The 13,836-nt window shown below is 46.7% G+C and overlaps 1 protein-coding gene across 1 annotated transcript; it reads right to left on the bottom strand.

Annotated features, from left to right (window-relative positions):
- Positions 1 to 11,207, bottom strand: Gsg1l2 (GSG1 like 2). The gene is given in 8 exon segments (XM_023563575.2): positions 1 to 188; positions 191 to 198; positions 3,108 to 3,219; positions 3,850 to 3,945; positions 6,437 to 6,484; positions 10,889 to 10,927; positions 10,930 to 11,013; positions 11,016 to 11,207. Coding segments are annotated over 8 exon segments (639 nt in total). The 5' UTR covers positions 11,080 to 11,207.
- Between the last annotated feature and the right edge of the window lie 2,629 nt (positions 11,208 to 13,836).

Raw genomic sequence — 13,836 nt, 5'->3', positions numbered from 1 at the left:
TCACAACAGCACGTCCAGCAGGGCTGGGAGCGTGCCTGGAGCCCAGACACTCTGCAAAGCCTTAGACACGGAGGTTGTGCTGAGGCTGCTGGCTCTTCTGTGCCTCTGCTTCTCCCTGCATTCCAGGGGGGTGGCCGTGTATCAGCTTGTGCCCGTGATGGACACAGCCATGCAGAGGGCGGAAGAGCCCAGGAGAGGCTGCCAGCAAAAGGCCCAGTGAAGGAGGCGCCCGGGCTGTGCTGCCAGGGTTTCCCGTGAGGGGCTGGGGAAACTATGTTGTTTCCACCCAATTTCAACCATCAGGTTCTACCTGAAGTTCAATCACAAACCCCAGGGCCCAGCCAGTGTTTTACAGATCAGCGGATGGCAGGACGAAGTCTGCTGGGTTTGCCCCAAAGCCACCGCCCCCCACACTTGATTGTCTCTGTGACCTTGAGCTGGTTGGTTTACCTCTTTGTACCAGATTCCTCATCTGCAAAACCAGGATGACATCAACTCTGTCACACAGGGTTCAATGGATGAATCCAATGAGCTGCTGTGTGGGGTATATTTAGTGTGGCATGTGCATACTTAGAGTTACTTAGTTCTGCTCCAGGACACTGGTGTTAAACACTGCCGTTCAGTGATCCCTATCTGGGCCGGAATGATGGGCCACTCTTTCCCCACTGTGTAGAGCCAGCGCTGAGTTGCTATGGTAATGAGCATCTGCTTGCTACCAAAGGATGTTTCAATGTTTGATTATTAGAAGATAGAGAGAAGGGCTGTGTGGTGGTCAGGAAGCCAATTTAGAGAAGATGACTCCTGTAGAATTAAACAGACACACTTCCAGATGGATAACAACAATAGTTAGGCCAGGTGAGGTGATGCATCCTGTAATCCCAGTACTCCTTAACAAAACCAAACAGCAAACAAGACAGGGCACTGGCTGAGTCTGTCTATAGAGATAGTCGGTCCCTTGGTGTCCTCCGTACCAGAAACACTCTACCTGTCCCTCTCTTTCCCCTAAGATAGCAAAGGTTAATTGACCAGAGAAAGTACGCAGAGCAAACCTCTAAATTCAGAGTCTCCAGGCCCCGTGGAAGGCAGGGAAAACCTGGTCTGAAGACAGGAAGTTCGTGAAAATTGCATTTGGAACAGCAAGCTTTGTGAGCCCTGTCTTAGGGTTAACCTCAGAAATCACTAGCCCAGAGTTCAATAAGGAAAAAGATTGGTGCCTGTATTGTTCGGATAATTGAATGCAGATGTCTTGTGCTCTGGGTGACTGATTTGGGAATGACAGTGCACCCTGTGTGTTGTGTTTTGAAATTTTTTTTTCTCTTTAAGATAAAATCGATTAAGAAAAAAGAGAAAGAGAAAAAGAAATCACTAGCCTGATATAAACACTCACCCCCCTTTCTACAAATCTGGGAGACACTGAGTGATTGTAGAGAAGGAACCTTCACAAATGAACATGTGTGGGTGTTTGTGGGGTGGAATTCCCAAATAAAACTGCCGGCTCTATACCTAATCACATTCAGGAAGGGCCCATCAGCAGGTAAATTGCAACTTCAGTCAAGAATTTCCAGTTATCTTTAATTATGAGCTGGCAATCAAGGGCACCAACATCAGGAAGAATGGCCCAACCACATACAGAGAAGAAAAAAATAAATAGAAGAATTTTAAAGGCAAAAGAGAACAGAAGAAACAAAACCATCAACAACAACACAGCAGCTCTTCAGTCAGCACCTTCAGAAGCACACGAAGATGCTTCATCTACAAAGAAAGATCAGAATCCTGTAAACAAAAGAATAATTGGAACACAAGGAAAGGCTTTGGGGATTTAAAATAAGGCCCTAAATAATTCAACTGAAAAGTTAGGAGCCAAACAGAGGAAATTTTTCAGAAAGTATAACAAAGGAGAAAGAGATATAAAATATAAGGAAAGCAATAAGATATTTCATTAATTAACCAAAGAGACCCAAGACCTAACTAACAAGAATTTTCTAAAACAGAACAGAACATGGAGGAGGGGAAATAATCCAAGAAATAACACAAGAAAAATATCCATAGTTCTAGGACGTGAATATTCAGAAGGGCCCAGCGAGCACAGGAAAGAATGAACAGAAGGGGAGGCAAACTCCCACCGAGGACCCTCACCCTGACATTCAGAAGGGAAGAACAAACCACCCACAGGGACACAGGAGTCAGATGGCGGTGGACTTTCGACAGTAAAAATAAATGCTATAAGAAAACAGCAGGGTCTTCAATTATTTTTCAGTATTGGGGCTTTTGCACTGAGACCCTTTCGTGACTGTTTTTTTTTTATGGATTTTTTTGAGAGAAAGTCTTACTAAATTGCTAAGTGGCCCAAGACTAGACTTGAACTTGCAAACTTTTTGCCTCAGCTTTCCAGAGTCCTGGGATTACAGGCATATAGGCATATGCCATATCACCTAGAAGCTTCTCTTTCTCTCTCCCTCTTTTTCTTTCTTTCTTTCTTTCTTTCTTTCTTTCTTTCTGTCTGTCTGTCTGTCTTTCTTTTTTTCTGAGACAATATCTTGCCAGGTAGTTTGAGTTGGCCTTGAACTCATTATATACCCCAGTCAGGCTTTGAACTCCTGGTGATTCTCCTGCCTCAGCCTCCCAAGTGTTGGAATTACAGGCGCATGCTACCATGCTGGGTTCAAATTTCTAAGGGGAATGATTTCCAACGAAGATTTCTGTGCTCTGAAAATGATCATATGGATCACTGAATAAATGCATTTCCAGATATATAAGGAATAACATAACTGTTCTAACATTGAATCCTTTCTTAGGGGTTTGTTGGAGGATGTGCTCCCACAAAATGTGGGAGCAATAAATTTAGTAGGTTAATTGTATGGGACAATGATGTCTCCATTTCTTGAGGACTTTAATGTGTACTAAACATTTTAACCTCTTTAAATTCCTATAAAAAGACTCCAGGCAGGTAACATTACTTACAGATGCTTTACAGAAAGTAAAGAAGCTTACCCAAAGTCACAAGAGTAGCAGGTGTCAGCACAATGACCAATGTTAGTGGTCCTACAAAAACTATGTGCCTCTCTGCTGGTTCACCAGGGTTGGAATACCATGACCAAGCAACTTACCAATATGACCATCCAGAGTTCCACGTCTGAGGCTTCCAATCGTCTGATCCCAGGTTCACAGTGATTTGAAAAATAGTTGTGTACCTCATGTGAGCCGCCACATCTAGGATCCCTGCCCTAGGAAAGCTTTGTGAGCCACACTTAAGCATGAGCAGCACAGCAGAAGACTTACCGTTCCTTGCGAGAACGATGTCAGTTCTCTAGCTTCTGCAAGTCCTTATGATACATCTGTACCTGCACATCCTTATATGGTTCACCTGGCAATTTATTCCTGCAGTTGAAACTGAACAGACAGCTAGAAAGAGGAGGATCATGGAGAGGATGTGCTTGGAGTTAAGCAGCTAGCTCAGGGCCACACAAATCCCAGCCTGGTAGGCTTCCTCCAAGATTCATGCTGAAACTATTTCGCTAAATGAGATTTCTGTTCCCAGGGGCAGAACACCCTGTCCCTGGTTGGGACAAAGATATACTGATGGATTTTATTCTCGATCTTCCTTTTACAGTCACCTGAAGCAACATTATTTGCACCCGATGTCATTAATTCTGGGGCTTTGCAGGGGATGCTGTCCGATGACCTGACCACTGACAGGAGGAAGCCAGCCTGGTCTTTGTCAGTGCATGCAGCAGCCTGAAGCTCTGTGCTCCCCCTGGGGCAGGCAGTGGGGAGTCTGCAGGTTCTAACGACACTGCCAGGAAGTGCCCGGAGGATCATAAGGATGGATACAGAGGCAGGTGAACCCACAGCTATGACAACTCCCTCTAGAGCCCAGCAGGATGGCACTTGTCAGTATCAGAAAAATATCCAGGACCTCCGCCCCGATGGAGAGCCACAACATACCTGCCAAAGGAAACAAATGTTGGGCATTTGGAATTCAGGAGTACTGGCAGGCTTAATCATTTGATTCTGTTTACATCTAAATTAGTTCATTTGTTGTAACTGTAGCAAAGTACCACAACAGTGTGGTTTATAAAGAAAAAAGGTTGATTTAGCTCCCAATTTTGGAGGCTGAATGTCCAAAGAGTATATCACTGGTTCTTGTGAAATCACCCTTAGATGCATCATGGTGGGTGGCATCATCACCCCCTATACATGGGACAGAGGGACACAGGGTGATACAGAAAGTTAGAGAGAAAGACAGGGCCAGGCCGGGCTTGCTCATTTACAAGACCTCTCACAAGTACTAACTCAGAGTCACATGAGGACTACACTAATCCCTTTGGAGTGCAGGACCCCCGTGGCCTTAACACATGCTGGCATTCAGCACCTCTTAAAGGTTCTTTACCACCTGCCCGTATTGCTGCATAGGGGACCAGACTTCCAAAACACAAACTCCTGGCAGACACTCAGATCGTACTGAACCATAGTGGCTCGCACAGCAAACACCAAAAAGCAAACGCCTTGAAATAAAAATCATAGATGCCTCTGCTGCATCCTGGAAGGTCAGGCTCCAAGGGCCCGAAGGAGATGTTTGTACAAACTGCCCATAGTTGGGATGGAAAAAAACTGGGCAAAATCCTAATATGAGGACATCAGAAATTCTAGGTGTCCCCACTCGCAGGTCACAAGGAAATATGTTGTTTTGATTCCCTCAGAAAACACTGTCTCTGTGTTCTTAAGAAGATACACAAACTTAAAACCAGGACAGAAGAGCCCCATTTAGAAGCCCCGAAACCCTAGTTGTGTCTGTGCGGGCTGCTTGTTCCTCATCCGGTGGGCTCCTGCCTGTGGTTTTCAGGACCCACACTGGACATGAGTGGGGTGGGTAAAGGGGGTGGGAAGGGAAACTCACACTTACAAAAGCCAAACATGAGTCAGGTTAGGGGAGGGGACATAGCAGTGAGTGACACCAATATGATCTATTATGCTTTTGCAAAAACCTCTATTCCAGCTGGCAAACAGATACTAAAAAGGTAATTACAACTTTAATGAGAGATATAAAGCAGATAAAGTACGCTAAGCCATGGTACCCTAATCTGGTCTGTGATGGTTTATATACAAACGCCTACTCCCAAAGTCTCATGCACTCAGAAGCAGGGCATTTGAGAGGTGATGGGCGCGTGGGGGCACTACAGCAGGGCCTGGCTGGGAAGGGCGTGTCACTGAGCATGTGACCTGGAAGGGTACATCTCCTGGCTGGCTCCTTTCAGGCTCTCTCCCCAGCTCCATGATGTGAGCAGCTCTCCTAGCCCAGACTCTGCTTCTATGACATTCTGCCCTGGAGCTGACCAACTGAGGTCTAAAATACAGAGCAAAATTAACTTCTCCTCCTTCAAGTTAGAAGTATCAAGTGCTGTGTCTCAGTTATGGGAAAGGGTCTAAGACACAGTTTTCTTATATATGTTTTGTATTAGTTTCTTATATATGTCTTGTATTAGTTTCAAATTGGCCATGACGGTATTATTTACAGCATAGCAAGTAAATGGTATCAATTAGGGCTCCCCCTTCCCCATGCAAGGTGGGCTTTAACATTTGTCAGTACAACAGGGCTACAGGGATATGCTGAGAGCCTGTGGTCCTGGATTTTGGACTTGACTTCAGGGGAAAATACAAATAACTTTGGAAACCACCTAGATAGCTCTCTTTGAATACAGAGCAATTACCTCCACTCTGGCTAATCGCGCCCTGTCTCCATGTACTGATATGTACAGACCTGGCTAAGCTATTTCTTTTCTCCTTTAGTTGGCTCTAAGCAATTGCAAATAAGACTAGCTGAGGTGCTGATGCATAATTTTTGAAGCCAGACGACAACCAATTTCTGTCTCTTTGCCTCAGTGTCTCCCTCTAAGTGGTTGAGCACAGCAGGATGGCAGAGCCACACACCTCCACGGCTGTCAACTGGGTTTTAGCCTCAAGATAAGAGGCTATGATTTCCCAGGGCAGAAATGGTTCGCATATCAGAAACTGAAGCACCAACCTTCTAAACATTAAATGCTCCCGAATTGCATTATGCAGACGGATCTTTCCGCATATCCCCTGTCTGCCTATTATGGAGGCGCTTTCTGGCCTCCTAGCCAGCCCAGCTACAGCACCCATGAAATTCCTGCCATTCTCAGCCACTCATCCTTTACCATAAAAACCAGGTTAGGTCTTGGGTTGAACCCTTACCTAGTCTGGACCTAGTCTGCCCTTAACTATAAATATGTCTTAGTGTGTTCATGTGATAGATTAGAATTAATTTGCCAGGATTCCAATAACATTTCCATGAGATTACAACTATAGACTCCCCGAATCACATCGAGGACGGGAAAGGGCTCTATAACAACTGTCTTATCTTTCCACCCAATAAATAATAAAGTAAAATAATAAAAAATAAAAGTAAAGGATTTACCTTGTTCCTCAGCTGGTATCATACTCTGGAAACCCCTATATTGTTCCCCTAAAAGATAAGTAACATGGCCTAAAGTAGGGTTAAGTTTGACACTAAGGGAGAAGGTGGGGTCTCTGGCTTCTTAACTGCATCACAGTCCACTCAGGATAAGGAAAGGGGACAGTGGGAGACTGTGTTTATGCTCCTCCTCCTTGGGGCGTGATGCATCTATCTGCCTGGTTGAGCTCCTTGTTATGATTTGGGTGAAAGCATCCCCACAAAGTTCCGTGTGTACAGAGGTGAAGTTTAGGAAGGTGATTTGGTCACGCGGGTTAGAGTGGGTTAACCCTTGATGAATTACAGTGTGCTGTTAGAGACAGGGCGTGGCTAGGGAAATTAGCTCATTGTGGGTGTGGCCTGCGAGGGTAGCTCCTTCCTCTGGTTCTGGCTCTTTCCAACTTTCTCTGCCTCCTGACTGCCTTGAGGTGAGCAGCATTTTCTGCCCTGTCCTCCCACCACGATATTTTTGCTTTGCCACATGCTTAAAAACAATGGAGTCAGGGGCTGGGGGCATAGCTCAGAGGCATTAGTGCCTGTCTGGCAACAGCAAGGTCCTGAGTTCGGTACCACCACCACCACCACCAACAAATAAAAACAGTGGATCCAGGCATGCAAACCTCTGAAACTGTCAGCCAAAATTAATCTTTCCTCTTTTAAGTTGTTTATGTCAAGTATTTTTGTTGCAGTGGAAAGAAGCTGACTAATACAACCCGGCTTGGCAATCTGACCATTAGTGAATTGGGAACTAGAGCAGGGTGGGTAACTTGGTCGGAAGCTTTAAGAGCCAGTGCACTGTTCACCCGGTTCTTGTTCCCATGTCTCTGTCACTACAGAAGCTCATGTTGGTATGATGTCTCCACCAGCCTGGGTTCCTGAACAGGTGCAGTAAGGACACCCCCTGATAAAGTGAGAGGTAAATAGGAAGTGAGCTAGAAATACATTGCTGATTGGGGGTTTCTTGTTATTATTATTACTGTAGCATATCTGAGCCCATCCAAGCTGATACTGACAGCCTTAGACCCAGGCTTATAGCTCGTGATACAGTGTTCATCATGATATGAGTCTCAAATAGGTTTTTTCTGATTAAAGTGTCAACATTTGTAATTTTTTGGAGCTAAGGCAGACATATAAACATGTTTGTTTACTGAGACCCTGAGATGTTTGCTACCAGGAATCAAATTCTCGACCTCATGCTTGCCAGGCAGGTCTGTGCCACTAAGCTGTATCCCCTGACTAAGACCCTTCGTTTGTAAGAGGCCTGGTGTCTTACATTCCATCATATTTTTTTCTTTTGTCTTTTTCCTTTTTACCGGTACCGGGGATCGAACTCATGACCGCCTGCTTGCAAGGCAGGTGCTTATGCCACTGAGCTAAATCCCCAGCCCCCCATCATAATTTCTTGATGTGGAAGAAAAGGAGTTGAGGTACGTGTGTGTGTGTGTGTGTGTGTGTACATATGCACGTACTAGGTATGAGCAGCACAGATTTTTGTGTGTTTAGTTATTTACTTAAAGGCAAGTACAAGTATTTCTATTTCACAGTCTTGGAGATCAGGTTCAAACAAGTTGGTAGAGACAGGAATTGAAAGTGAAGTGTTCCTACCTGAGACTCAGCACGTTTTTCTGTATCATTGCCTACTGTCTCTGTATGGAGGGGTGTATTAGTCTGTTTTCTTTTGCTATAATAAAATACACAAGGCTGTGTCTTTTCTAAAGAAAAAAGGCTTGTTTAGCTCACAACTCAAGAGGGTGATGTTGGCTTCTGTTCAGCTCTGTGAGGGTATTGCAGCTATTTGGACAACATGGTAGATGGTGCCATGGGGACAGTGCATACATGGCCAGGTGGGAAGTATGAATGATTCAAGAGCCAGGTTTACTTTTTATAAGAACCTGCTCTCCTGCAGATTAACTAGGGCCCCATTAATCCATTCCTAGCATGGCTCCCCCATGACCTAATCATTCTTCATTAGGCCCCACGTTTCAAAGATTCAGCCCCCCTAACACCACCACGCTGGAGACAAAGCTTCCAGCCCACAACGCTTGGGGGGTTCCAAACCGTAGCAGGGAGTGAGGGTCTCTTGCCTTCAGAAAAGAGGTACCTTTTCCAACAGAACAAAGCAGCCGGAATCAGAGCCAGGGGCAGGGAACAGGGAGAGCGTGGTGGCCAGCTAAGCAGATTAAGAGAATTCCCAATAGCTTAGAAGGGTGAGATTAGCTTGGGCCCAAAGACTCAACCCACAGTGACCCCTTGATTAACATGAATCCTCAGAAATGATGTTCATTTTGAATAAAGCTCGCAGGATTAAAAGGAAAAATCTTTATAAATCCCACAAAGTCAGAGAGGCGGGTGTCACATAGCTTGGCAGTCCCTTGCTGGCAAGTGGCACAGCAGGCCGGCCCGAGATGTGGTGTCCGAGTCCTGGGCACTTAACTCTGCCGTCCCTGTCTGCTCATCCATCCCCCCCCCCCCCGTAACCCATGCACCCCGCGTGGGCTGCTCACATCCTTTTCTCCTTGAATTTTTTGAGCTTTGCAGAAAATAAAGAATCTAAAAATCACATTTTGTTGATAAATGGACTGGCTAAGAAAAGGAACACCTAAGCACTGCCCTCACCATTTCATTTTATTTCATTTCAAATCTTTATTTCAGAGTGTGGGAGGAGAAGTGAGGGGGCTCCCTTTAGGCTTTGGGAAGAACTACTGGAGATGCCAGAAATAGCATTTCAGGTAAGGGATTCCTGGGAGAGCGGGCTGATTCTGAAGGAGAATTCACAACAAGTGCCACGGGGTAGCAAAGCACAGGATGCTGGACACCAGAAATCTCTTTCCTGGATTTGTTTAGGGCCGGAGTACCTTTTGCAGACTGGTGTCCTTACTGATAGCAAAACCGAGCTCTCTGCGCCCCTGCTGACCCTCTCCTGGCCCTGTTTGGGCTCCTTCCCTATACCTCTGGCCTGGCTTTTTCTTTCTTATGCCTCACACCCTGCAGACCTTTGCAATAAATTAGACTACACAGGAGATGTTGGTGAGGTGTGTTCTCCAACAGGGGGCTCCCAGGCTACATTCTGGTGAAAAAAAAAAAAAAAAACTTTCTTTGGTTTATACAATGTTTTAAAGAGATTTTAAAATTGGGAAATTTCACTTAAAAAATTCAGATTCCTTTGAAGAGTCAGATCCGACTACAGTGAGCTCACAGTTGCAAGGATGAGCTGAAATCAGCAGTCTCCCCGTCAGCCCGGTGTGAAGTTTTAAGGTCATTGTCAATCCCAGCTGGGTCTTCTTTCACTTCAGCTTCTTAAAGGCATTTGACTTGCTAATATTTTCCTTTTATGTTTGCAGTGCTGAGGTTCAAATTCAAGGCCTCCTGCGTGCTAGGCAATTGCTGTACCACTGAGCTGCATTCCTAGTCCTGTAGTTTCTGAAAGAGCGCTTTCCATCCATTCTCTAGTGTGGGTGGCATTAGTGTATTATCTACAAGGTAAAAATGTAATTCAGAGCAGGGCTTACAGCCTACCGAATATTGGGGGGCCCTAGTGCTTCCCTCTTTAGTTCTTGGGGGGTTAAAAATACTCTTTTCCAGCTGGGTGTGGTGGCACAAGCCTGTAATCCTAGCACTGGGCAGGCTGAGGCAGGAGGATGGCAAATTCAAGGCCAGCATGCAGTACGTGGAGACCCTGTCTCAAAACAAAACAAAACAATAAAAACTCACTCGTTTTTTCAATGATGTGCTCCAATACTAACCCTTCCCTGCCACTTCACTGTGGTCTTTCTTTTCTTCCACCACCCTTTACCCTCAGGCCAACAGAATTTCAAAAGACGTCAGTGAATTGGACTGAATCTTACAGGGGGAACGGGAACCAGCTAGGGAGCTGCTCAAGCAGAATCGCTCTGAGCCTCAGTTTTCTCGTTCATGAGCTGATAAAATACATCTACTTTGCACAGTTATTTCAAGGATTCTCTGAAGTACGCATGGAATTGATTAAGGTTCATGCTTGTAGATGGGGTAGGAGCTCTGGGGGGATAGTAAAAGTCTATTTTTAAAAAAGAACCATGGTTTCAAGACCTCCTTTAAAGTGAAAGAGAAAAGCCAGGGACATAGCTCAGAATTTGATTGATTTCACCTTTGATTCTCTAGGGATTGGATGACAATGACAGCGGGTAAAAGCTAATGTTATATGAACACAGGTGTCAGGGAGTCTTGCAGTCTAGTCGTTTGATCTTTGCAATATCAGTAGCAGGTAAGCACCACTGGGTTTGCATTTTAGAAACAAGAAAACGGAGGCTCAGAAGTGAAGGGACTGGGGACACAGTTTCTGGCAGAGCTGGGCTTCGAGAACTGATGGTCCAGCTCCAGAGTCCTTGTTCATGGCCACCAGACTGCACCTGCCACCCCAGCACCTGTGGATGAGCTCACCTGCACCATTGACGCTCTCCTCGCAGGACTCCCAGAGCTCGGATGGGACCTTCTCTGGAAGTGCTTGTTGTCCCCAATCTCCCGAATGCACTGGACAGCTTGGCTCTCCTCAGCCTGATTTCCACCGCCGCCCCGGCCTGGCTCAGGTGAATGCAATTCAGCTCTCCCAGCGAGTCCTGGCACAGAGGCATGGCCACATGGCTGCTGCCCAGGCTACAAGCCAGCTAGATGGGGAGGAGGCTCAGCGCTCCCCAGTGCCTGGCCCTGTCCTTGGCTGAACGAGGTGCACAGTAGCAGGACGAGCTGTGGTCCTGCTCCTCATCTCCGCCATCTGGCATCCTGACTTAGACTCCGCACATCCCCCTGCGGAATCCCAATGTCTTTGGGTGTTGCCACATCCACGAGAGACAGGAAGAGACACAGCTGGAGCACGTTCCTGTCCACAGCGCTGGCTGTTCAGTCCTCCCCCGCTGGGGAGGTGGTTGAGGGGGCATTGATTTATTTTTTAAATTTGTAGTAAAATACGCATAACAGAGAACTGACCACTTTAGCTATTTTTAAGTGTCCAGTTTGGTTCTATTACTTAAGCACATTCACGGTGCTGGGCAGCCATCACCTCCGTCCATCTCCAGGACTCTTTTATTTTTCTTGCAAAACGGCCACCGCTTTCCTTTCTGTTTCTCTGAATTTAACTACTACTGACCTCACAGAAGTGAGATTGGCTTATGTCATGCAGCACAATGTCCCCAAATGCCATCGTAGGATAGAGTGTTGTACATTCTCTCCTGAAGGCAGAACAGTATTCCACGATGTTTATTGTATCATCTTTTGCTTATCCATTTATCCATCTATGGACCTTGGGTTGGTTCTGTCTGGCTACTGTGGAGGGCTCTGAGATTTTTTCCTCGCGCACGCGCGCACGCGCGCATGTGTGTGTGTGTGTGCGCGTGCACACACGCACACACGTGCACATGCACATGAGCATGCATGTATGCATTCTGTTATTCTTGTTCACACACACGAGGTAAGCACTGCACCCTGAGCCACCTCCTTATATCTTCTTATCTTTTTATTTTGAGACATGGTCTCACTAACTTGCCTGGGCTAGGCTCGAACTTGCAATGCTCCTGCCTTGACCAAGGGCCAGGGGCTGTTTGTATGCCTGTCCAGGTAAGTTGGCTCCATCCCTGCCTTTGGCATTGAGCAGGATCTTCAGTGTCAGATTCTAGAAACAAGGGACCCTGAGGCCTCGTTATGTGCAGACCCCAAGACAGCAGCTTGTTCCAGCTCTGGGTCCCTCAGGGTCTAAGTGTGTGTGGGGGTGGGGGAGGGTATGGACTTTACTTAGGTGCAGAGTTCAGTGCCATCCTGGGAGCTCAAAGGCTGGCAGACAGAGCCCTCTGCACCAGCATGCATGCTTCCCCACAGGGGCCGCTGACAGGAGCAGCGTTGCTGGTGTAAAGAGCTCTGGATAGATGAGCAGGTTAGACTTGGTACTGCCTCTTCAAGGCCACCTCTTTGCTGATGTTAATGAGTGATTTGGACTATTTCAGAGGTTCTTTCTTACCGCCTTTTACTTAGTTATCAGTGAAAGGATACCGAGCTTCTGGGTGGGAGGGGGAGGGCGTTAAAGAAGGATGCAGTCTAACTACCCCTGCAAGCTTTAGCACAAAAGCCAAAACCAGCCACAAAGACGTTGGCAGCATGGACCACAAAGACCCTGCGTACTTTCCCGAGAACTCCAGTGCCCACAGAGATAGTCCTGGTTTTCACAACTCCACCCCAAAATGTACCTATTGTGCTCCCCTGGAAAGCTGTCCTGGCCCACGCACCCAGTCCCCTCACTGTGGTTTTCGGGCTTATAAGCCCATGACTCTCTCCCTTCGGGGTCGCTCTCTGTCCAGGAGGCAACCCCTCCCCTGTGCCAAATAAACTTCTTCGTGGCAGAGTGTCTCCATTGTCTTTGCGTGGGTTATGGTCTCATTTACCTTTCAATCAGAACTTTTTTTTTTTTTAAGCTAGGAGGATGAGAAAAGCAAAGACAGTCAGGAACTCCAGGAAAAGCAAAAAGTTATGCAAGGAATTAATAAGCCTCAGGTCTGGAAAGAATGGAATAAAAGCAGGGCATGTGAAACACACAGCTTCTTCATTTCCTGTGAGACAGCTCCTGAAGACCCCAGCTATCACTGAGGATCTGTCTGCCAGGTAGGAGTAAAGAACAGTGGCCATTGGACTAATCACACTCTGCCTGGTGCACTTCCTGCTGGGGAAGCCTGAGAACTCCTGTTCCATCCTCTGAACAACCTTACAAACTGGTGTGTTTGTGTCCTGGTTGGCACTCAGGTCCTAGGGCAAGATGTTTTACCACGTTTTGTCACTAGATGGCATCTACCCACTCAAGAAGTGGACTCATGCGTGGACCCAGCCTCTGACCCCTGAGAAAACAAAATTACTGAGAAAAAGTTCAAAAAGAGACAGAAAGTCAGACAGAGCAGACGCTTTTCCTCTATTGGTCCTTTTGAGATAGGGTCTTGCTACGCAGTTTAGTTGGCCTTCAACTTACTGTGTAGCCGAGGCTGTCCTTGAATTCACAGCAACCCTCCTGCCTCAGCCTCCCCAGTGCTGAGATTACAGGTGTGTGCCACCACGCCCAGCAGAGACTCATCCTCCATGTGCGGTTATAGAATGGTCTTACAGTCATATCCAGTCGAGTGGAGCCCATCACTTTCTCCCTGCCTCTCCCTGACACGTTTTATCCCATCAAAGCACCATCCCAAAGGCTTCCAGTCTGTGAGGCTGGAAGGGATGCTAAAGCTGGCCAGGGAGAGGAGGGTGAGAGCAGAGCCTTTCCGGGACAAGCCATGAGCCTCCTAGACAGCCAGAGCTAAGCGCAGGAAACGGGACCTTCCCCTATAGCAGTGCACGGTTCGGAAGACCTAGCCACCCGG

The sequence above is a fragment of the Cavia porcellus genome, unplaced genomic scaffold, assembly GCF_034190915.1.
Source record: "Cavia porcellus strain 051 isolate PalLab524CR breed Dunkin Hartley unplaced genomic scaffold, mCavPor4.1 scaffold_32, whole genome shotgun sequence".
NCBI classification, from domain to species: domain Eukaryota; kingdom Metazoa; phylum Chordata; class Mammalia; order Rodentia; family Caviidae; genus Cavia; species Cavia porcellus.
The sequence above is the reverse complement of the archived record's forward strand: the minus strand, read 5'-3'. Positions and strand labels throughout refer to the sequence as shown.